The following is a 24,317-nucleotide window of genomic DNA, read 5'->3' on the forward strand; positions in this document are numbered from 1 at the left end:
CAGAACATTAAGAATGATCTGTCGAAATGGTCTACTTTACCTATATCACTTCTCGGTAGGGTTAACACAATAAAAATGAATATTCTCCCTCGCTTAAACTACCTGTTTCAAAACCTTCCTTGCTATTTGTCCCTTACATTCTTTAAATCCCTTAATTCTCATATTTCTCGTTTTATTTGGAACAATAAGCATCAACGAATTAGGTTCTCCACTCTTACTAAACCCAAGCAGTTGGGAGGTTTATCTTTACCCAATTTGCAGCTCTACTACTGGTCTGCTCAGCTTAAAATGATGTCTGACTGGTTTTCTAGTAGAGACACCTGCTTATGGCGGGGCCTTGAATCTTTATCATGCTGTCCTAGAAGGTTAAGTTCTCTCCCTTTTATCAATAACTTAGATCAATTGGATTCATTGAAGGAAAACATGGTAGTTTATAGTACTTTGTTAGCTTGGCAAGACATAAGGAAATACTTGAATATTCCCTCCTTTATCTCAATTAGATCCCCCCTGATTTTAAACCCAGACCTACCAACTTCTATTAGAAGTATTGGCCTATTGAGCTGGTCTTGTTCTGGTCTGAATGATTTCTCTGATTTGCTGATTTCCGGTGCTATCAAATCATTTAATCAAATCAGGGACAAGAGCAACATTCCTCAGAAAGATTTTTATAAATATCTTCAGATTCAACATTTTATGGATTCATTATTTCGGTCCAATGCATTCCGTAGGGAACTGACAGACTTAGAAAATGTTCTGGTTTCCACCAATTCTCCTAAAGGTCTGATTTTCAGATTCTATGCTTTCTTACTCTGCTCTGTACCATCAAGCTTTGACTCTGTCAAGCGGTTGTGGGAGCGTGATCTGGAGATGAAATTCAGCCCTTTAGATTTGCAATGGAACCTTTCCTCAATGCACTTCTATTTCTATACAAGAACAGAATTTCAAACTTTTCTATAGATCCTACTATACCCCTGTTCGTCTTCAGAGAATGTTCCCCAACCGTTCCAATCTGTGCTGCAAATGTTTGAGGCACAGAGGTACTTTTCTCCATCTATTCTGGTCATGTGATTTATTAAGGACCTTTTGGAGGGACGTACATTTGGTGATTGAAAAGGTTTTGGGTGTTCGCTTTTCTTTGTCTCCTGTGTTCTATCTTCTAAATGTTTCCCCCAATCATTTGGATGCACATTCTAAATCCTTGTTTACAATTCTTCCATTTCTTGCCAAGAAATGTATTTTGTTACAACGAACTTCTCCTTCTGCCCCCACAGTAAATATGTGGCTCACACAGAAATCTGTTATCCTTCCTTTGGAAAAGCTGACCATGATCTCAATCACAAATCAGATACATTTTTGACATTTTGGGGTCCCCTTGAGTCTTTTCTGCTTGGTCCCTAGGATTTTATTTTATTTTTTATTATTATTATTTTGTTTTATAGCTCTATTTATTCTTGCCTGCTTCTGTTTCCCCGCTCTTGATGGCTGAGGGATGACGTGGACTGGAGGAGAGGATGGACACCCTGTTTCTCGTGCTTGTGGGGTATTTTGTTGTAGATTGTTTTTTTTTTTGGTTTTTTTTTTGTGTGTGTGTGTTCGTTTGTTTGTTTGTATGTGTGTGGCGGCACAGGTTTCTTCTTTGTTCTTTATATTGTAACGTATCTAAAATTAATAAAAATAATAAAAAAAAAAAAATTAAAAAAAACAAATTAAAACTGAATTCAGGATTTAAAAACAACACATTTGAAGATGATCCTGTTTTAAAGGTACAATTTTAAAAGAGCACTTCTCCCAACCTGAACTTCTGCTTCATGTTTCTATTTATCCCAAAACAATGAACACATTTAGGGGACAGAACAGGCATCACCGCAGCTTCCTCTTCCTGGAAAACATGTCCTCTTATAAAAAACCCTCACTCAACACAGTCGTTACTTGTTTCTGTTGCTTCGCTTTCTGTGAAATTAATGCATCTTTCTAAAAATAATTCAATAGATTTAGTGAATAATTTTCTACACTAGATCTATGACATTTCATCTTTATTTCTTAATTCTTTTGATAGAAAAATAAACCTATTCCTCTACTAGTCAAACAAATATCTTCAAGAGGTCAAGTTACTTATTTGAAATAGCTTTATATTACAGGGAATATTAATTTTAATACTATATTTGTAATAATACATTTATTGACAAAAACCTTTATCTATTTACAAACTTTGGATTGATGTTGGATTAAATTTATTACGATGAGCTTAAGTATGTTTAACTGAAAATGTACATTTATGAGCAATGTATTTTTTTAATGTAATTTCATATTCAGATCCAATAAACTATTACTATTACTCCTTTACAACACCGTGTAGAAGAGCAATGATTATTTCAGGGTCTCAACCCAACCACAGTTTCCTCTCTAATATCACACACAGCCGTGACGTTTGCCTGGTTCTGTCTGCTGGTTCTGCTGAAAATTATCTTTCTCCAGCTGATTCTACCGAGTCGAAGAGGAAAATCAATATCTTACCTGAAATGTTTGAGGAGATCTTCAGGAGATGGTATTTTTCTGCGTCACATTCAGGTAAAAGTGAACGTAGTTTTTACAGAGGAGTTAAAAGGAGGCGTTTACTGGTCAGTATCAGCTGCCAGGTTCAAGCCACGTCATGTCTAATTTTACTAAATGTAAAACATCTAAGAAATTGTTCCACTGCTGTTCACAAATCTAAGGCAGATATTGTTTTGCAGTGAGTAGTTATTAACAAAGTCTAGTTGTTTTGTTGCTTTCAGAGAAACATAACCAAGAGATCGTTTTCATTTTTAATGTTTCATTCACTTACTTGATCAGAACTGGGATTAATTTTAACAACTTTAAACGTGTAGAAAAGAGAAAGTTAAAGTAAATTAATCTAGTTTATGATGGAAGATTCACTGGATTAGTTAAATCATTTAAATCAGAAATAAAAATGCTGCTCATATAAACATCAAACCCGCCAGATAAATATGATCTGAAATAAACCTCCAATAAGGGAACAATGAATTTCTGCTTTTATTTCCTGTTTTCTGAACCATAACTCCACGTACTACTCACCAGTGAAACTGGCCACACCAGTATTGTGTTTGTTCTGGGACAGAGGATCAGTTCACACCTGGTCACGTGGTTTCGAGGGACAATACCTGACAAGATCGGAAAAAAAACAAGCTTATTGGATTTGTACTCTACTCCCATAGTTTGTGTTTTTAACCACCAGATGGAGACAAATTAGATCTAGGACTAGTTGAAGGTTCCTGTAATGAAAATGTCATTTTCTAGGAACCTGCAGCAGATGAATGGGTAATTTACATATTTTCTGAGATATCTGCCAAAGTGAAGCTGAAAAAGAAAATATGAAGAAGCCACTTAAAAGGTTGAAAATGTGTTTTAATAATAAAATGAGTAACAAATATCTATAGTTCGTCAATGGATGGTTTTACATAATAAGGAAATAAAACTAACATGACACCAGAGTGAAGAAGATGTAACTACAGTCTCAGCAAATGACTAAATCAAATTACCAACACTTACAGATTAGATGCTTAATAAAGCTGCTTGAAATGAATAATCAGTTATAGATCTGATTGATTTGAATGTAACTGCAAGAACCGATGGAAAAAACCCAGAAAGACACATATTCCTAAAGATCATTGTTATATTTATATATATTAGAAACTAAGCAGAAACAAACTGATCCCAATGTCACCCAATAACAATCACTGTATGAAGAGGAAATACATTGATATGGGAAAAAGAAAACAAAATCAAAGCAAATTAGAGCAAAAAAATATGATTTAAAATGTTCAGAGTCTTAAAACCGACTCATCTGAAATGTCTTTGAATTAAACAGGATGTCCTCATTATACTGAGGCTTTAAAAATACAAACAGCAACATTTTGTTCTGCATAATAACAACTGTTTGACAGATGAAGTGATTATTCCTTTAGTAAAGTCAGAAACTGACTGGATGAAGATGAGCTGAAGATAAAATGAGCTGATGGGCTGGAGAACTTTAATCAGTTCATTTTATCCTGACACACATCGTAAAACTCCACAAATTATTGCTCAGTTATTATTTGGACATTAGTGATAAAAATGTGAATTATAAGATATGAATCAGTTCCAACATGTTTAATTAGTTTTTTGTACAAAGTCCCAGCGGTTGCCTTCGTTAGCATTTTTTAAACTGTTTCATGTTCATGATTGAAACCCGGCTGTTGTGTTTTATATATATATATAATATTGTACCATGACAGGCTAATGCTGACAGACTGAACAGGTGTTTCCTGTTCTAAACCAAACAGAGACACACAGAGGAACCGGGCCTGAAGCCAACGCCAAACCCAGGATAGAGCAGTTCAGTGAATGTGGTGTTGAAGGTGTGGATGTGGATCAGAGAGTCAAAGGAAACTCTGTAGAAGGACAAAGTGCCGGCCGGATGGTCCAGATAGACTGCTACTCTGCTGGTGGCAGAGGAAGAGGAGGAGGAGGAAGAGGGGATGGAGTGGAGGCGAACTGATGTTCCTTTGTTATTGTGATAGACAGAGTAAATCCCATCAGAGCAGAACAAACTCCAGGACTTATCGTTGTATCCAAACTCACAGTTGTCACTGTCTCCCTTCCTTTTGATTCCTCTGTAGCTCACTGACACATGAACTCTCCCTTTTCGCTCCACCTCCCAGTAACAGCGACCAGTCAGACCAGTTGTGCAAAGAAGCTGACGACACCAGTCAAATCTGTCTGGATGGTCAGGGTACCGCTGATCCTCCTCCACATGGGTCACCTTCCTGTTGCCGTGGGACAGCTGGCAGTTTCTGTTCACTGTGTTGGTGTCGATGGTGAATCGACAGGAATCTGATGGAGAGAACAAACAATCCAGCTGCAGCTATTGATCTAAAATCTGTTTAGCCTTTGTAGTTATTAGCTTCATGTGAAGAGGATGAAAAATGATGTTTAAAAACCCACTTACATTTCCTCAGACCTGGTTTCAAGTATTGAACTCCAGCAGGCTCCATCCTGAAAGGAGGAAAGTCAGATCATTAGGATCCAGGAAGCATTAGCCTAGAAAGCTCACACTCAAATGAATTTAAATGTTATTTCACCGTTAAAGAACCAAAGGAGGAGGAATGATGCTCAAGGTTAGTGTTTACACAATCTTTTAAGAGTTTGTTTGGGTTAAAAATACTCATTCTGTACCTGAGAGTCTCCAGTCTGGAACGCTCATCTTCAAATCTAGCCATCAGTATAGTTTTTCCATCTTCTCCTGGGTCATTATAACTCAGGTCCAGCTTTCTCAGATGGGAGGGGTTGGAGGTCAGAGCTGAGGCCACATAATCACAGCCCTCCTCTGTGACCAGACATCCTGACAGGCTTTAGATGTAAAAACACTCATTGTGAAGCCTTGTGATACTAGAGTGCATGTGCAGTCTATGTTCATAATGTTGCAGTAAAAAAGCATTTGGAAAATGAAAATCCTATAAATGAAAAATCTTTGATGAATACTGACCTGAGAGTCTCCAGTTTACAGTTTGGGTTTGCCAGTCCTGTCGACAGGAGGCTGACTCCAGAATCCTTCAGATCGTTGTTTGTAAGGTCCAACTCAATCAGACTGGAGGACTGGGAGCTCAGCACTGTGGACAGATGATGGCAGCTTCTACCTGACAACCTACAGGTGCTTAGCCTGAAAAGGTCATATTTCAATATATGAAAAAGTTATAGAGGATTTATTGTAATTTTTCTGTTATTTCAGTGACCATTGTGGATTTTTCAGTCATTAACACAGTGATACCATCAATTTATACCAAATGTGTATCTTTAATAAATGTATCTTTAATAAATGTACTTCATATAAATGAAGTACGTTTCACTAAATTGCTTAATGGTTTGACTCAAAGCATTTCAAAGGCTGATAAACTCATGTTTCTTGCCTCAGAGTTTCCAGTTCACACTGCGGACTCTCCAGTCCTGCACACAGCAGGGCAACTCCTGAGTCCCTCAGGTTGTTGTTGCTCAAGTCAAGTTCAATCAGGTTTGATGAAGAGGAGCCCAGAACTGAGGACAAAGTTTCACAGCTTCTGTCTGACAGATTGCACTGGCTCAGGCTGAAAAATAAGAGACAGAAACACTGGATATGTGGCAGCCATTTTCTCTCATTCCACTGTTTTATTTATCTGCATAACAAAGGAAGTGAAGCTGCATACTCACAGAGCTTTCTTTGACTCTTTGATCACTGGAATCAACCTCAGAAAAGCTTCCTCTGAAGGTAAATACTTCTTCAGGTCAAATACATCAAGACTTTGTTCGGATGAGATTAATATGAAAGCGAGGGCGGACCACTGGGCAGGAGACAGTCGTTCTGCAGAGAGACTTTCTGAACTCAGCAGCTGTTGAATTTCCTCCACTAAGGAACGATCATTGAGTTCATTCAGACAGTGGAACAGATTGATGCTTTTCTCTGCAGATAGATTCTCACTGATATTCTTTTTGATGTACTGAACTGTTTCTTGATTGGTCTGGGAACAACATCCAGTTTGTCTCAACAGGCCTTCGAGAAGTCTCTGGTTGGTCTGCAGGGAAAGACCCATGAGGAAGCGCAGGAACAAGTCCAGGTGTCCATCAGGACTCTGCAATGCCTTGTCAACAGCACTCTTGTAAATATCTGTTTCTGCAGATTGATCTTCTCTTGCTTCACAACTCCAGGATGTCGACTGTTCATCCATCAGATTGACTCCAGAGTTGATGAAGGTCAGATGAACATGAAGAGCAGCCAGAAACTCCTGAACACTCAGATGGACGAAGCAGAACACCTTGTCCTGGTACAGCCCTCTCTCCTCCCTAAAGATCTGTGTGAACACTCCTGAGTACACTGAGGCTGCTCTGATATCGATGCCACCCTCTGTCAGGTCTGATTCATAGAAGATCAGGTTTCCTTTCTGCAGCTGATCAAAAGACAGTTTTGCCAAAGACACTATGATTTTTCGAATTCCAGGACTCCAGTGTGGATCTGTTTCAAATCCTCCATCATATTTGATCTTCCTCAGTTTGGTCTGAACCACCAGGAAATGGATGTACATCTGAGTTAGAGTGTTTGGAAGATCCTCTCTCCCATTTGCTTTTAGCACATCCTCCAGAACTGTAGCAGTGATCCAGCAGAAAACTGGGATGTGACACATGATGTGGAGACTTCGTGATGTCTTGATGTGGGAGATGATCCTGCTGGCCTGATCCTCATCTCTGAATTTTTTCCTGAAGTACTCCTCCTTATGTGGGTCATTGAACCCTCTAATGTCAGTCACTCTGTCAGCAAATTTATCAGGGATCTGATTGGCTGCTGCAGGTCGTGTGGTTATCCAGAGGAGAGCAGAGGGAAGCAGTTTCCCCCTGATGAGGTTTGTCAGCAGAACATCCACTGAGCTGGACTCTGTAACATCAGTCAGGATCGGATTGTTGTTGAAGTCCAGACCAAGTCGACTCTCATCCAGACCATCAAAGATGAACAGAACCTGGAACTGTTCAAAGCTAAAGATTCCTTTGGTTTCAGTAAAGAAGTGATGAATCAGTTCCACCAAGCTGAACTTTTTCTCTCTCAGCACATTCAGTTCTCTGAAGGTGAATGGAAATATGAACTGGATGTTCTGGTTGGTTTTGTCTTCAGCCCAGTCCAGAGTGAACTTCTGTATTAAGACTGTTTTCCCAATGCCAGCTGCTCCTTTAGTCATCACTGTTCTGATTGGTTGATCTCCTCCAGGTGGGACTTTAAAGATGTCTTCTTGTCTGATTGTTGTTTCTGGTCTGTATGGTTTCCTGGATGCTGTTTCAATCTGTCTGACCTCATGTTCCTGGTTGACCTCTCCAGTTCCTCCCTCTGTGATGTAGAGCTCAGTGTAGATCTGGTTCAGCAGGGTTGGACTTCCTGCTTTAGCGATTCCCTCAAACACACACTGGAACTTTGTCTTCAAGTTAGACTTGAGTTTCCGTTGACAATTTTCAGCATGATTCCCTGCATGGAGACAACACGTTGTAAGGCCAGTAAAAATGGCTAACTGGGACACAATATTATGCAGCACTGGGTCAACCCTGGGAACTATTTCCTCCACTATCCTGTCTACTCTTTACAACCTAACTTCCAGTAGAAATCCAGGTTCTGCCTTAAGCAGAAGTATTCAGAGGACACTGGGATAGTTGGTTGTTTAGGGATAGACCAGAAAAACTACATAAAAACCTTGCCAAGGATTTTTTTAGACATGATCTGCATCAAACGCCTGCAGCTGAGTGAAACAAGGGGATGGGTTGTTTCCCATCCCCTTGTTTGATGGGTTGATGGGTTGTGATTAGGTGGCAAATAGAATAGCCACCTCTTCTATTTGGATGCATGTAGATGGACAGTAGACAGTAGGACAGTACATGTCATGGCAGATCAGCAGCAGTTGTACCATTTACTGGCACTCAATGCTGACGTTACTGCATCACAGTTTGAGTTTGGTAGATATGTATGAATGCTTTTGAAGGTTTTCATCTGTAGTTGAATGTTAAGTGTAACATTTTTGGTGTACTGGGTACAAGAATTAATACTAAAATGGGTCTTTATCTTGTGCATTGTTGCTCTGTTTGTTTTTTTACAGTATTTTACTGTAAATACAGTAAATTCCCAAAGTTTAGATTTCATGAGCAGCACACTAGTCACCACAGATGATGTTTAAATCAAGAAAAAGCTGCTGAATCCAGAATGTCATTGAGCTCATACGACTGTTTGCTGCACTGTTTGATTAAGATTTTCTGTATTTGTTCATTTCTCTTCTTTGATTTCAGTTTGCTGCAGGTTGGACTTTGCTGCTTATTTATGATATGGATTTATATATTTTATAAATAAATGCATGAATGCATTTTTACATATAATCATGTTTTAATTATTCAACATAATTGTTTTAGAAATCCTCTTACTGCTCTGCAGACACTCAGCCAGCTCCTCCTGCTTCATCTTCCTCAGGAAGTTCAGGGTGATCTTCATCACTGCCTCCCTGCTGCTCCTCCTCTGCTCTTCATCCTCACCCCTAATCACCTCCTCATCCTCACTCTGACCCTCTGAGGATCCTGGATCATCTGGACTCAGAACCTTCTGGATGTTCTTCAGCTCGTTCTTCACAAAAGTGACAATGTTTTCCTCCAGCAGCTGGAACAGAATAAAAATTGAAGGAAACATCAGATCCATCTTGGGCAGATAGTCTAAAAAACAGCATGATGCTGACTGAACAGAACCAATGTACAGACCATAAATATGGAGTCCAGCTGTGTCTGATGCAGCTGGACAGACGGATCAGTGGGAACCTCTGAGCTCTGCTGGTCCACTCTGTGGAGGAACCAGGACAAATGAACCCATATTCTGTCTGTCCACACAGAGAAAAACTTAGATGATGCTTCGCTGCAGATCTGAGTCAGAATTAGTTTTGTATCTACATCTTCACTCCTCCTACACTGAAGCACAGTCTTCTGCATATCTTCACCTAAAACTTCACCCAGTAACAGTTCCTAATGAATTTAAATCTCATAAAACACTCAAATTTACTTTTATCGCTGGTGCGCTGCTCTCAGGAGTGAAAGAAAACTAAAGATTACAGTACGAAGTAGAGGGAGAGAAAAAGAACTGTACTTGTTGAAGGTTAAGGATTTTAGTTCAAGTCTGTGAAAACAACTCTTATCTTAAAACTGATGCATAAATAAAATTCCTTTAATTCTTGTCATCAGTAATAGTCTTACCTTTGGTAATCAGAGGAGAGATGTTCTAGTTTAGATTCAAGCTGGTCGTCATTTTTCAGCCTCTTCCTAACAAAAAAACACACAAAGATCCAGACTGACGTCAAATAAAAATGTTTTTTAGTTTTCTAAACCTTAAAAATGGCAGCACAGGTTCCATCAGCGTTTAACAGGAACACTGGCATCCAGGGGCGATTCTAGGATCTGACCTTTAGGGGGGCTGAGCCCCCAGCAGGACTAAGACCCATGAGAAAATATTTGTTGGTGCGGTTTTCTACATCTAACTGCTTATTTACATAGATTCACAAACAAAAGAACAATGTTCATTTTACTCAAACATATAGAGTAAAATCAGAGAAACTTTACATTTTTTCCAGAGGTGAATAAATTCAGTTTGAAACAGAATCTCTAGATCACATCATAGCTGCCAACATCTGCTAACATTAATGAGACACAAGCAGCTGTGGAGTCACTCAGTATTAGTGGGGTCTGTTCCCCGGAAATTAAAATAAAATCTACTTAAAACTTTGCATTTCCAGTCATTTGAAGAACATTTTACTAACTGCATAGGATTAATAAACCTAAAACCAGTTTATTATCAAGGTAGACATTTATTTATTAGACAAGGTAGAACTTTATTTGAAAATCATACTTAGAAATTTTTATCTGAACGTTATGCAGCTGTTGGCCTTTTTTCTTTAAACAAGAATGTTTATCCATCTATGGAAAAGTAGAAATTATGAGTCAGACTTTTACTATTTCAGTTCACAGTTCATGAAGTGGGTCTGTCATAGTTTCAGTACCAAAACACATTTCTGTTCACACAGAACCAGCCTAACATTCTGCACTGTTCTTTAGTTTGACATTATTTAAGTGACTCCAGAGATATTTGGGTAATTAATTACAAAACAACACAACAGTCACTAATTAAACTTCAAAAAAGAGCAATAAGAGTAATTAACAAGGCTAAGGACCAGGATCAGACTAATACATTATTTATCCAAATATTTTGCACATATTTTGCATGTAAATATATATATATATATATATATATATACAGTATATAATGGTCTTTACTGTTTTCTTTAGAGGCTGGTTCTAGGCCAGATTTACCACAGGGCCCGTGCAGACAGTGTTTTTATGGAGACACTTAAAAAAAGAATTAAACAAAAACAGATTAATATTTCATCATTTAATAATGTGAACAAAGAGCCACTTGTGTCTCCAGAGATTCAGGTTGCAGGTCTCTGATTTAGCAGATGGAAAGTGTGATCCTATCTCCATACAGCAGTTAAAGTACCATAATTCTTAATTCATTTAATTAATTTTTATTAAAAATAATTTTTATGTATTTTTAATAATACCTTAAAAAGAAAATTGTGAAGAAGAAATATCTACCACTGAATATTTAAAAAATATATTTATTTAGTATAATTTCTTTAGAGCCCCACAGTTTCCATCCTCTCTGAAATTGTTCAGCTTATAATGCGTCTTTTCACATTTTTAAAAGCGTTTTTGCTTCTAAGGATCAGATTTTTTTCCTTTCTGCTATTCTGCTGGTTTTACGGGTTTTACTTTGAGTTTGGACTGAAAGTTGTCAAATCTGGTTACTGCCAAACGGCGCCATGTTTGTTTTTTTAATTAGCGCGCAGTGAGGCGCATGCGCCGTGCTGGATAGAAATATGACGTGAGCGTTTAAAAGGCCCAGTTCGACCAGGCCGCACCGAGACACTAAACCAGTATTCTGATATTCATCCGCCGTGGAACCCGGGTTTTAAAATCTCCTTTTCTCCCAAGACGCCGAAATGGACGCCCAGCCTGAAAAACTACAAACTTCTGCGGATTCACCTGAAATCGTCTCCGTGTTGATTGGGCCTCCTAGTCTGGCGCCTAAACACACCTGCTGAGAATCAGGTGGAGTGGGCGAACAGGCCGCGGGACCGCCATCTTTGAAATCGCTGCGTTTGTTGCAAGGTAAGTTATTTTTCAGAATCCTTATTCAAAGTTGTTTGTTTTGTCCTTGGTTAAGTTATGGAGGTGATTTTGTGTTTGAACAGCAGCAGAGGACGGACCCGGCCATGGCGTCTCAGCGGTGGTTTGTCTGGCTGCTGATGAGGACAAGCTGAGGACCGCCATCTTTGAAATCGCTGCGTTTGTTACAAGGTAAGTTATATTTCAGAAACCTTTATTGAAGTTGTTTGTTTTGTCCTTGGTTAAGTTATGGAGGTGATTTTGTGTGTTTGAACAGCAGCAGAGGACGGACCCGGCCATGGCGTCTCAGCGGTGGTTTGTCTGGCTGCTGATGAGGACAAGCAGGCCGCGGGGCCGCCATCTTTGAAATCGCTGCGTTTGTTACAAGGTAAGTTATATTGCAGAAACCTTTATTGAAGTTGTTTGTTTTGTCCTTGGTTAAGTTATGGAGGTGATTTTGTGTTTGAACAGCAGCAGAGGACGGACCCGGCCATGGCGTCTCAGCGGTGGTTTGTCTGGCTGCTGATGAGGACAAGCTGAGGACCGCCATCTTTGAAATCGCTGCGTTTGTCACAAGGTAAGTTATATTGCAGAAACCTTTATTGAAGTTGTTTGTTTTCGTCTTATGGCCATAATTGTAACTGGGCCGCCTGTGTTTTTATTTTTAAATTTTAAAAAATGTATTTTATGGCTGTAAAATTCTGAAATGTGCATGGAGTCTTTATTTTTGCTCCTTTTTTCCCAGAACAACCTCAGCGGTCAGTATCTGATAGTTATTTAATATTTCTGTCTATTAAAAATTGTGAACAGCTTAAAGAGGAAAAATATCAGAATTGAAATTTTCAGGTTTATTAGTGAAGAACTAAGATAACAGGGGCAAGCGGTTTCAGCTTTTAACTATATTACATAAATTCAGAGAAAACTGAAACCTGGCCTCCAATTTACACGTTTTTGTTCCTGTTTTTTATTAAATTATTTCAGGCGTTTTAATTTTTTTTTTTTTGTGGTTGGCTCTGCAGCAGTTCTTTTCTAGCTGGCACCAGTGAAAGTGTAAATCACATTTTGCCAAAAGTGATTTTTATTTCCATCCATCCATACTTTATCTAGCACACTGCAGGTACAGAGGGGTGCTGGTATCCATCTCCAGGGGTCAAAGGGCGAGAGACGGGTCCCCCCCCATTCATCTTTTGGCCAAAAAAAAGTGTGTTTTTTTTTTTTTTTTCTTCCCCAAAATCACTTTTGGTAAAAATATTAATTGGGGCATTCTTTTTGGAAGCTCACAATTTTATTTTCAGCATAGTAAATATTTATTGTACAAATTGTGCAGGAATCAAGATGAAGCTAACATCTAGCCAGTAGTTGTGTAGCATTCAAATGAAAAACGTTATTTTGTACAAACATTTTACATAACCTGGTTTGCTGGTAATATGTCTCTCATGTTCACTGCCTTCAGATATTACTCTTCTGAGATAATTTATCACTCTGGTTGATTTTCTTTTAGACATTTCCATAGTTGTATGTGTGATTTCACATCGTCCTCTGCTGTCTTCTCTCTCTCTCACCGCTACTCTGTTGATACAATACGAAGCTCCGCAGGGAAACTCTGTAGTTACAGAAATATTTTCTGTAATGTCTCCTGCAACATGCACATGTCATCCACAGTTGAAAAGCCCTTTTTATGCACTTTCTAATACTTTTGGATTTTTTTTAATGCTACCAACCGTTCAGGAGTTATGATGCAGAGTAGCTTGGGTGACAAATAAGACGGAGAATCTTTCTTGTGATTGGTCAAGCTCATATCAAACATTTCCCAGGTGGCTACTGTCATGTGTCATATATGCCATGAAAGCACAATGTCTCAGCTTTTCTGCCCTTTTTAAATTTTTCTTTATATGTTGAACTGTTCAGGAATTACGGTAATGGGAAGTACACAATCTGAATCCTGACAGCGGCGACGGGTTGGTTATAAGAGGGTTAAGTTATTGAAGCCATTTTTTTGTGATTAAACAGAGCAGCAGAAGGCCACCCGACCACGGCATCGCAGCGATGGTTTGTTTGGGTGCTGGCGTCCCTGAAATATGAGGAAAAAATGGCGTCTGGAGCCAGCAGCTGATCGATTATGGATAAACTACAATCAAGCTGAGGATCGCTTCAATCAAGCTGAGGATTCCCTACAAGGTGCCTGGCGGATCCGCCCAACCCATCAAAGGTTTGTTAAGTCAAAGAACTGTTCCAATGGCGGGTCCAGAAGACATCTCAAAGTAAGAGCTGCTGCTGGGTTTGATGCTGAAGCGTTTGGCTATGCTGGTTTGTTTTGATTCTCTGCTGAGAAGCTATGCGCTGAGAAGGATTCTGCTGTTGAAAATCCTTCTGTCTTGGGTCTTTTTGCTGTTTACTGCGGTGGTCATGTGACCTGTGAAGGTTTAGGTGTAACTAGCATGTTGGAATCTGAAGTTCATGGCTGAAAGTCAGTTGTGATGTGAAAGATGGCTGCCAAAGATATGGCAACATTTTAGAGGATGCAGGAAGTGATTCAGCTTAGGCATAATAAATATCACCATCATAATCCTTGATAACATACCTGCATATTATTAGTAATAATTTAATGTGGCTATGTTGACATTAATATAGCTGCATTAAGATAATTATCTTTTCTGTGAATATTATCAAATATATTTTTGGGTGAAAATAAGGTCTTTTACATTTCTACATACATTGTTTTTATTTTTTGTATCTACTTAATATTTAGTTTGAAATCTAATCTAAATATTCTTAAAACGGCGTCCATACTATAATAATCTAATAGCTCAACAAATTTTATTCGCGTTCAACAACAATATAAACGTGAAAATCGATTTATTTCTGCGTCGACTCGGCGGACAGATTCATTTCATTTCTTCTGGGCGATGACGGTCAACAGAGATCTGCTGGAGGTCAGAGGTCAGAGGTGAGGTTTACACAGTCTAATCCACCACCTCTTATTTGCAGGTTTAAATCTGAGATTAACTCGGGTTTCCTTCCAGAGATGATCCAGTTGGACCCGTCTTTCAGTGTTAAGTTTGTTTTTAACCCAGTTTTCCTCCTAGACTAAGCTGCTGGATGACCTGTTGGTTCACCAACTGTTTCTTTTCTCCCTTTAGCTTTTAAAATCACACAAACTGTTTCTCTTTAGATGAAGCCACCAGAGGACCTTCTGCTGCAGCTAACTCTTTTCTCCTATAGGATCCTCCTGGATCCTCTTTTTCTTTTTCTGTCTTTCTCTTTATTCTATCTTTTCAATCCCCGGGGGTCGTGACAGATGGCCTTTCTTATAGAGCCAACTTCTGGTTCTGCTGGAGGGTTCTTCCTGTTAAAGGGAAGATTTTCCTCTCCACTGTCACTGCATGCATCCTCAGTATGAGGCATTGCTTTAGTTTACATAACTTTTAACCAATGTTTGATAACTGCAGTTTTCTTTTTAGATTTTCTTTCTGTTTTTTTTGAAAGTCTTCTTGTTAAAGGAATGCTTTTCTTCTCCACTGTCACCACTTGAATCCTCGATGTGTCTTACGGTGACGGAGAGTTTTGAGCTCATGGTTGAGAGTTTAAGGTCTTGTCAACACCACATGGATGTGGACTGAGGGGATTTAGAAGCCAGTCAGCAGTTTTTGTTGAGATGGAGACTGGAAACACCAAATGGCCTCAGACTGGTAGTTAATGTTGGTATCAAGATGGGCACTATGGTATTGGACTCTGAACCCAACAAAAGGAAATGTTGCGTGCTACTTCTTGAAGCCACTGCTCAAGGCTTTGAAGTCGTCGGATGAGTTAAAGGAAATTGATAACAAAGGAATACAACGAAACGGTAAATCCATTCCCTGCAGGAAAAACACGGTAGGTTATATGAGAGGAAGATGTTCTGATCTTGGGTACAGCAACCAGAACAGATCTTCAATTTCCTGAGGGAGTCTTCCCAAAGGATCAATAAAGTACAAGTCTAAGTCTAAGATCTTGTATTCTCTAGTCTGTAATCAAATATGTGTAATTCATTCTAAAAGGTCACCTATTGAAAGTCAAGAACAAATGTAAAGGTGTGTGAACAACGGCAGGATAACGGAAGGATAATACCCCGTCTAAAGACCTTCATCGCCCCTCCGCTGATGGCTGACCTTAGTGACCCTACCGTCGGGCTCAGCAGTCTTCCTCAAGAAATGGTGCAGGTATTTTGTGGTTTGAGTGATATTTATAAATGTGTTTTTTGAAAAGTGACATTTTCATTCTGAGTCGTTAAAGAGTTTGACCTTAAACCTGCACCCATCATGTTGTCTTCCTGTCCTGTTCTTCAAGAACCCTTCTCAATCATTTTGTTTTTGTCTTTGGCTTCACCCTTCACAGCCTCCCAAGGACGGATGGAAAAGCCCTTCATCGCCTCCCGCTGATGGATGACCTCAGTGACCCCATCACCAGGCTCAGCAGGTTTCCTGGAAGACACCCTAGAAGTGTTCCCAGATGAGCAGGTAAGGCAGATGCTCCCTGATCCGGTTCTTCCCGATCATCTTGTTTTCGTCACTGATTTCACCCTTCATCACCTCCCAAGGATGGACGGATGGATGGAAAAGCCCTTCATCGCCTCCCAAGGATGGACGGACGGATGGAAAAGCCCTTCATCGCCTCCCAAGGATGGACGGACGGATGGAAAAGCCCTTCATCGCCTCCCAAGGATGGACGGACGGATGGAAAAGCCCTTCATCGCCTCCCAAGGATGGATGGACGGATGGAAAAGCCCTTCATCGCCTCCCGCTGATGGATGACCTCAGTGACCCCATCACCAGACTCGGCAGGTTTCCTGGAAGAAACCCTAGAAGTGTTCCCAGATGAGCAGGTAAGGCAGATGCTCCCTGATCCGGTTCTCCATTTTGACTTGAAATGTTCTCAGCAGTCTTCCTCATGAAGTGCTGCTGGGATTCAGCTGTTTTTTTTTTTTTTTTTGTGATATTGATATGTGATCTTTTGAAAAGTGACATTTTCATTCTGAGTTGGTGTCCTGTGGTCCTTCAGGAATCCTCCTGGATCATCCGATTTTGTCCTTCATCGCCTCCCAACGACGGACAAAAGAAAATGACTGAACTTGAAACAACTCAGTTTCTTTTTTCTTTTCTGTCTAGGATAATTTTGTTTAGAAATTTCATAATGTTATTTTTATACATTTAAAATGTCTTTCATTGTTAAAGGTTAGTTAGAATTTAATGTCTGGTTTAGGTTACTAGAGGATAAATCAGTCATTTTTCAACTGTTAACATTTTTGTTTCTCGGTTATTTTTCTCCACAGAAACTACACCTGGTCTGGCGTTCTGATTGGCTGTGGTTCCTTCCTGGAGGAGGACGTTGGCTGACATGACGCTGCCAGCCGACCCTTCTCCGTCTCCTGCTGCCAACGTTTCCATGAACGTAGTAAGTTCTCCTGAACAGTTGCTCTGTTGTGTTTCTGCTCCGTCTTCTCTCAGCTCCAGTCGGTCCTGGCAGGTGGCTGCAGATACTGAGCCCGGTTCTGGTTCTGCTGGGGGTTTCTTCCTGTTAGAGGGGAGTTCTTCCTCTCCACTGTCGCTACATGCGTACTCAGAATGAGGGACTGCTGTAAAGTCAACAACTCAACACAAGCGGTTTGCCGTCGCCCCCTGCTGGTCAGGAGGAGTGAATGCTGTAAGTAACGACTCCATACAATCTGCTGGATTTTCTTTGGTACAAACCTCTTAAACTATAATTAACTTTAATTTACTGTGAATTAATAAAAATTGGAATATATGTGGGTGAACTAAAATTATTTCAGTCCATTGAGACAACATTTTTGTGAATTGACGCTATATAAAATTTAATACTTAAACCAACAAATGCACAACAAACAACCAATAACAAAAATGTTAAAAACCCCAAAAGTAAATATAAAGATGTTCAAAACACCAACAACCAATACAAAAACCTTCAAAACCCAATGCAAAAACCTTCAAAACCCAATGCAAAAACCTTCAAAACCCAATGCAAAAACCTTCAAAACCCAATGCAAAAACCTTCAAAACCCAATGCAAAATCCTTCAAAACAAAATACAAAATCCTTCAAAACAAAATACAAAATCCTTCAAAACCCAATACAAAAACCTAAAAAAATCAATACAAAAATCAATACAAAATCCTTCAAAACCCAATACAAAAACCTTCAAAACCCAATACAAAAGCCTTCAAAACCCAATACAAAATCCTAAAAAAATCAATACAAAAACCTAAAAAAATCAATACAAAATCCTTCAAAACAAAATACAAAAACCTTCAAAACCCAATACAAAAGCCTTCAAAACCCAATACAAAATCTTAAAAAAATCGATACAAAATCCTAAAAAAATCGATACAAAATCCTTCAAAACAAAATACAAAAACCTTCAAAACAAAATACAAAATCCTAAAAAAATCTTTAAAAAATCAATACAAAATCCTAAAAAAATCTTTAAAAAATCAATACAAAATCCTAAAAAAATCTTTAAAAAATCAATACAAAATCCTACAAAGACCTAAAAAAAATCAATACAAAAACCTAAAAAAAATCAATACAAAATCCTAAAAAAAATCAATACAAAAACCTAAAAAAAATCAATACAAAAACCTTCAAAACAAATCAATACAAAAACCTTCAAAACAAAATCGATACAAAAACCTAAAAAAATCAATACAAAAACCTTCAAAACAAAATACAAAATCCTAAAAAAAAATCAATACAAAAACCTTCAAAACAAAATGCAAAATCCTAAAAAAAATCAATACAAAATCCTAAAAAAATCAATACAAAAACCTTCAAAACAAAATGCAAAATCCTAAAAAAAATCAATACAAAATCCTAAAAAAATCAATACAAAAACCTTCAAAACAAAATACAAAATCCTAAAAAAAAATCAATACAAAAACCTTCAAAACAAAATGCAAAAACTTAAAAAAATCAATACAAAAACCTTCAACTTAAACAATAAAGTAAAGAAACTCAATATGTATTTATAACGTTAACTCACAATGTTGTCAAAGCATTTTATAAAGTTATTTCAATTCAGTCAGATTCCAGTTGATTTTACTTTTTTAATATTTTAGATTCAGTTAATTAAAGAGGTTTGTACCAAAGAAAATTCAACCAGATTGTATGGAGTCGTTACTTACAGCATTCACTCCTCCTGACCAGCAGGGGGCGACAGCAAACCGCTTGTGTTGAGTTGTTGACTTTACAGCAGTCCCTCATTCTGAGTACGCATGTAGCGACAGTGGAGAGGAAGAACTCCCCTCTAACAGGAAGAAACCCCCAGCAGAACCAGAACCGGGCTCAGTATCTGCAGCCACCTGCCAGGACCGACTGGAGCTGAGAGAAGACGGAGCAGAAACACAACAGAGCAACTGTTCAGGAGAACTTACTACGTTCATGGAAACGTTGGCAGCAGGAGACGGAGAAGGGTCGGCTGGCAGCGTCATGTCAGCCAACGTCCTCCTCCAGGAAGGAACCACAGCCAATCAGAACGCCAGACCCAGTGTAGTTTCTGTGGAGAAAATAAACTAAAGCTTTGTTTATGCCAATACTGTCCATTTATATAAAGGTGTTATTTTCCTACACAATGTCCAGTTTGATCTGTAATAAAACTTTCAAATTCAGATTGTACAATGCCAGTCTGTAAGTAAAGGAACATGAATAAACCAACAGAACCAGAACCAAGTTGACTCAAGGGAGCCATTTTGGACCAGTTAATACTGTGAGGTCTTTGGTTTAACATCAGAGAGCCATAACGGTTTCTGGTTTTCTGTTTCCCCTCCGTGGGCTGCCACCTTATCGTGGTGGAGGGGTTTGAGTATCCCAGTGATCCTAGGAGCCATCAGAGGCTTCATCCCTTTGACGGCTCCGTTTGCCACAGGTCCACCGTGGCAATCGGTGAGGGATCGGACCAAGAGCAGCCCAAAGATCGCTTAGAATATAGTTGGCTTTCCTGTTTAAGACTAGAACTATAGATGGAAGTCAGGGTCTCCCCCAGTGTTTTATCAGCCTGGTGGGCCACCAGGCTTTTATTTGCCCTCCACCAGGCGATGGGTTGTTGGTTATTTTAAATAGGAATGCTGCAGGTATTTATGTTTAAGTGATATTTACAAGTGAGTTTTTGAAAAGTGGTGGTTTGATTCTGAGTTTGACCTGAAAGCTGCACTCGTCCTGTTGTCTTCCCGACCTGTTGTCTCTGTGGAGTCGGGCGCTGCAGCTTTATAGCAGAGCAGAAATATCTCAACATGGTTTTAGCTTTAGGCAAATGAATATGTTACCTCATCTGGAAACATTAGAAACTGAATCAGTCGAGCTTTTCCTTCTCATCCTGATCTTTATCACAACTATGCAGCTAAACTTACTCTTGGTCAACTGATGTTGGTTTGGTCCCAAGAATCATTGACTGCTCCAGTTTATACCAAGAATTAAATTCCTGTCATTACTGTTCTGAGCCGTATGCAACGAAATTTTGTTCTGTATTCACCCTGTGCATGCAAAAGACAATAAAGTCAGTCTAAGTCTAAGTCCAAGTCTACTGTATCTCTTTACTGCTAACTCGCAGTAAATATCACTTAAAGGTATTTTGTTTCAGTCATACATATATTCCAATTGATATTAGTCATTATTCAAATTAAGAAACTTTTAAACTACCTAAGGAAGCCTGTTATCTTTAACCACTCTCCTCCTGACCAGCAGGGGGCGACAGTAAAAAGGAAAAACTCCCCTTTAACAGTAAGAAACAATAATAAAGCACTCGATATGTTCCAATGAGTTTTATTTAAGCTACAATATTAATTATACATTCATTACAAAAACATCCCGAATATTTGGGGTCCCCAAAACTTGTGGCCCTGGACGAAGGCCTGGATGACCTTTTCTTAAAGTCCGGCCCGGTCAGCAGCAACATTCATACTTTATCCTCAGATTTGTTTGTTTTTTTGTTTGTTTGTTTACGATAATTCCCAGTTGTTGGAGAAAATGACGGCGCCTCTTGTTCTGTTCCAATAACCAGTAAATAAATTAAAATGAGCTCTATTTCCATTTGCATGATTTATTTTTTTCTTTCTACTAAAACTAGTTGAATAACCTTCAGTCTGGTGTTTTGGTCTCAACTGAACCTTTTTTAAGGACAATTTTGTTTACACAGACTTCATAATTCATTTTATTTTTTATCGGTTTTTATTTTTCTTATTTAAAATGTCTTCCAGGTCCAGTGTTGGGTGTTTACTAGAATTTAAAGTTTGAGAATTTAATTTATTAGGTTATCAGTGTTTGACTTCCTGTTGGGACCAGAAGAGGATTTTTCCCTCCACTCAGCAGCTTCTCTGGGTTTTTATTTTGTCGGACCACCGGACAGCCCAGCGGCTTCACAATTCACAGCAAATACTGCGCGTCAAAATAAAAAAGTCTCATTAACGCAGTTATTTTTTTGTTTTGTTTTGTTTACAGATGCATCATATATTAAAAAAAGACAAAACGAACTACTTGGACATTAAAAGTAACATTTGGCTACAGTGAGCAGCTGGCGGCTGTAGTATCTGAGGATGTTTTAAAAAGACGCGGGTTGATGGCAGCTCATCGCGTCTCTAGGCAACCGTGAACTTTTAAATTAAACTAAATTAAACTTTTAAACTAGGCAACTTTTAAATTAGCTCTGATTTTATAGTTCAGCCCAAAATTATTCATACCTCTGGCAGATTTAAATTTTAATAAAATCAGTCAATTTTAAAGGAAAAAATAAATATAATTCATACTTTTCTCCATAATTGGAGTGAAAAAATGACAGGAATCAACTGTTTGAATCTTGGAACACCACTAAAGGTTATCTACCTCCACAGAGTCTCAGCGTTTTATTGGCATTTCTTTAGATAAATCTATAAAAATCAAAGTCAGGATCCAACAGGTGGTTTCCTCAGAGCTGAAATCTAAGATGGCAGCAGGACGATGCAGCTCTTAGATCATTAAATGTTAATAAACTTTCACATCTTGTTCTGCGGCTGGAGAGTTTTCTAGGTTCCTCATTTCTGCCAAACGTTGCCAAAGACCCAGAAAGTCCCTCAAAACCTTCAATCATGATGACTTTTTAAAATACAAAACCTCTGGTGGGTCAGAAAATCTGATCTGACCAGAATTAAAACCAGTTTGGTATATTTGATGATCATGTTAGTAGAAGATGGAGCAGAAAGTTTGGACCCGGCTCACCTCTTTGCTGCTGGAGGCTGGTCCGATTTAAACAGAATAATAACGTCCTTTGACTTGTTGCTCCTCCACGACACACAGCTGGGCTCAGCTGCACGACTCCTGCTAAATAACAAACCGTCATGTTAGAAATGGATCGGTGGTAAAACGTGGCTGGACTGTTTTCCAATAACCACATTAATATATCTGTATAAAATCATCAAATTTCAGAGGAAAAGTTTTTCTTCAGGTGATAAAATTTTGTAATTTTGTAAATGTAATTTTTGTTGGGCTCACATGAACACATTAAAATAAAATAAAATTTAAAAACTCAAACTTAGATCCAGCTCACCTCTTTGAGTTGTTGCTGCTCAAAGAAACACAGCTGGGTTCTGGTCCGGGTCCAGGTTCTGGTTCTGACAGCTTCCTGTGAATGGAGACGGTTTGGTGATTTCACTGCTGACCTTTGACCTTTCCTGGACAGGTAAAAGTCATGACCTCACCTCTGGTCCTCATGTTCCCCAATAAGAGACATTTTAGAGGGAAGGACTCTGTCCTCTCTGTCCTCACACTGATCCATGCTGCCACTAGGTGGCGCTCTCTCCACTCACCTAGAACGGAAACACAAATAGGTTTGATATTTCAACTTAATTACTTTTTTTATATTCATGTTTTATTGAATTTGTATTTATTTTCTGAATAAAGTTAGAATCAAATGTTGAAATGATTTGTTTAATTAATGAATAGAGTAAAAAATAATTTAACTTTTTGTTTTCAGGAATCTTGTTGAATCTGAAACATTGAGAGAAAAATGTCAGGAGACACTCGTCCAGATGACCTGTTAGTTAAACAGTTCAAGAATAAAAACATTCAAATTATTGATTCAGAACTAAAATAAAACCATAAATTAACATCTTATGAGTTTTAATGTGACATCTGAAGGTAGATCATCAGAGCTGAGAGTCTGAGGAAAAAATAAAAACTGGTTTTATCTTTTGGTGGAGACCAAATCCAAAAGTCTGAGTACAAAAGCATGCCACACTTTTCAGATTTATATGTATGTTTCTTCTACTTTAAAGTTATGGGAACTATAATCCCAGTAAGATCATTTCAGTCTGTGGTTGTAATGAACTCAGAGGTGGAAACATTCAAGGTAGAACATGAAAAATTATTGCATTGTTATTAATCCCTGATTATTTCATGACTTCTGTTGATTAAAGTCAGAGCTGGGCAGAGGACCAAAGATCATACTCAGCATATTTTTACAATTATTTCTGTACTGAGTGACTGATCAAATTATCAATCATTTAATATTGAAAAATTACATCTTCAGATGTAATAATGTTAAGTGAAAATGTTGGTATTTTAAGGATAAAAATGTCAATAATTCATATAAGTAACAACAAAATGAGGAAAACTAAAATGTTTCCAGATTTTATTAGAAAACCTATGAAACTTTAAAACTTCATGCGTTGTGAAAAAACATGTTTGTTTTGCATTCAGCAGGTAGAAAATCCAGAAATGTTTTTCTAGTAAGAGTAGAAATACATCATAGTAAAATTACACAAGTAAAAGTAAAAGTACTTCTGAAAATACATTTTTAAAGAAGTTACTCACGTGACGTTCTGAGTTACATTTCTCAATGAAATGTTAAAATTCTCATCAATGATTAATGTTTTACCTCAACATTGTTAGTATTTAATATAAATATTTATGGATCCTGTGAAAGTTTTCCAGCTCCAGGCTGCCCATCTGTTCTGCAGGCAGATTTTCACCAGTCCCTCCCAGTTTGGCTGGGACTCTGTTACTGGGAACTATGGAGCAGAAGTTTCTGCTGAATCTGATCACAACGAGCCTTAAAACGACCTGAACTACTCAAAAAGAAAGAACTTTTAGGTTTCTTACCCACAGACTGAGATTTATGGGGCGAATCCAAACTGTGTCGCAATGAGGAAAGTGAAAATAAAACTCTGAGACGTTCAGGGACCAAAGTAAAGTCAGAAGAAATCAGACTCTATTTACAATAAATGGGGAAATATGGCCAAAGCAAAAGACGTTTTGCTTTAACTTGATGAATTTAGTTCAGTTCAGCATCTTGACTGGCTCCCAAAGGAGGAATTTAAAAACACAAAACAACATAAAATACATAAACCATGTTAAAAACATTCTAAACACACAAGCACAAATTCATAAATATATCAGATGGAATTTAAAACTCACAATTTGTTTTCACATGATGGGGAATTTTTCCCATTTCCAGGGGAAACTGGGAAAATGTACTGAGCAGAAAATATTGATGTTTCTGTTTTAAGATAAATGTTATTTTTGCATCGAACCGTTTTCTGCTGAGTCATCAACTTCCTGGTTG

General features: G+C 38.3%; 1 protein-coding gene and 2 long non-coding RNA genes across 10 annotated transcripts; 2 read left to right on the forward strand and 1 right to left on the reverse strand.

Moving 5' to 3' along the window:
• Positions 1-3,384: 3,384 nt before the first annotated feature.
• LOC114140515 (NACHT, LRR and PYD domains-containing protein 3-like) lies at positions 3,385-24,176 on the reverse strand. 5 transcript variants are annotated; one of them, XM_028010475.1, is made up of 13 exons: positions 23,855-24,176; positions 22,453-22,560; positions 22,302-22,376; positions 21,974-22,072; positions 9,772-9,837; positions 9,286-9,364; positions 8,959-9,187; positions 6,223-8,017; positions 5,946-6,119; positions 5,525-5,698; positions 5,215-5,388; positions 4,988-5,034; positions 3,385-4,872 (listed from the first exon to the last, which is right to left on the reverse strand). In XM_028010475.1, exons 2-13 carry the CDS (start codon positions 22,527-22,529, stop codon positions 4,310-4,312), a joined length of 3,552 nt encoding a protein of 1,183 aa, XP_027866276.1. In that variant the 5' UTR covers positions 22,530-22,560; positions 23,855-24,176; the 3' UTR covers positions 3,385-4,309. The 5 variants fall into 5 exon arrangements, with proteins under 5 accessions (XP_027866276.1, XP_027866274.1, XP_027866275.1 ...); XM_028010473.1 differs by having other exon boundaries at positions 21,974-22,075; XM_028010474.1 differs by lacking the exon at positions 23,855-24,176 and adding an exon at positions 23,567-23,846 and having other exon boundaries at positions 21,974-22,075.
• LOC114140680 (uncharacterized) lies at positions 10,113-14,001 on the forward strand. 4 transcript variants are annotated; one of them, XR_003594632.1, is made up of 5 exons: positions 10,113-11,742; positions 11,826-11,931; positions 12,017-12,127; positions 12,211-12,316; positions 13,752-14,001. It is a non-coding gene; the product is annotated as an uncharacterized LOC114140680 (long non-coding RNA). The 4 variants fall into 4 exon arrangements; XR_003594635.1 differs by having other exon boundaries at positions 12,214-12,316; XR_003594634.1 differs by lacking the exon at positions 13,752-14,001 and adding an exon at positions 12,847-12,927.
• LOC114140675 (uncharacterized) lies at positions 15,731-17,651 on the forward strand. The gene is made up of 4 exons (XR_003594626.1): positions 15,731-15,938; positions 16,123-16,235; positions 16,357-16,600; positions 16,777-17,651. It is a non-coding gene; the product is annotated as an uncharacterized LOC114140675 (long non-coding RNA).
• Positions 24,177-24,317: the final 141 nt, after the last annotated feature.

This window comes from Xiphophorus couchianus, chromosome 24 (assembly GCF_001444195.1).
Source record: "Xiphophorus couchianus chromosome 24, X_couchianus-1.0, whole genome shotgun sequence".
Lineage (NCBI taxonomy): Eukaryota > Metazoa > Chordata > Actinopteri > Cyprinodontiformes > Poeciliidae > Xiphophorus > Xiphophorus couchianus.

Coding starts and splice junctions, on each gene's coding strand:
- LOC114140515 (XM_028010473.1), bottom strand. CDS start 22,529: ATGGATCAGTGTGAGGACAGAGAGGACAGAGTCCTTCCCTCTAAAATG. Junction 22,076..22,301: donor AGCAGCAACAACTCAAAGAG/GTGAGCTGGATC, acceptor TTTGTTATTTAG/CAGGAGTCGTGCAGCTGAGC. Junction 8,018..8,958: donor GGCTGAGTGTCTGCAGAGCA/GTAAGAGGATTT, acceptor GTCTCCATGCAG/GGAATCATGCTGAAAATTGT.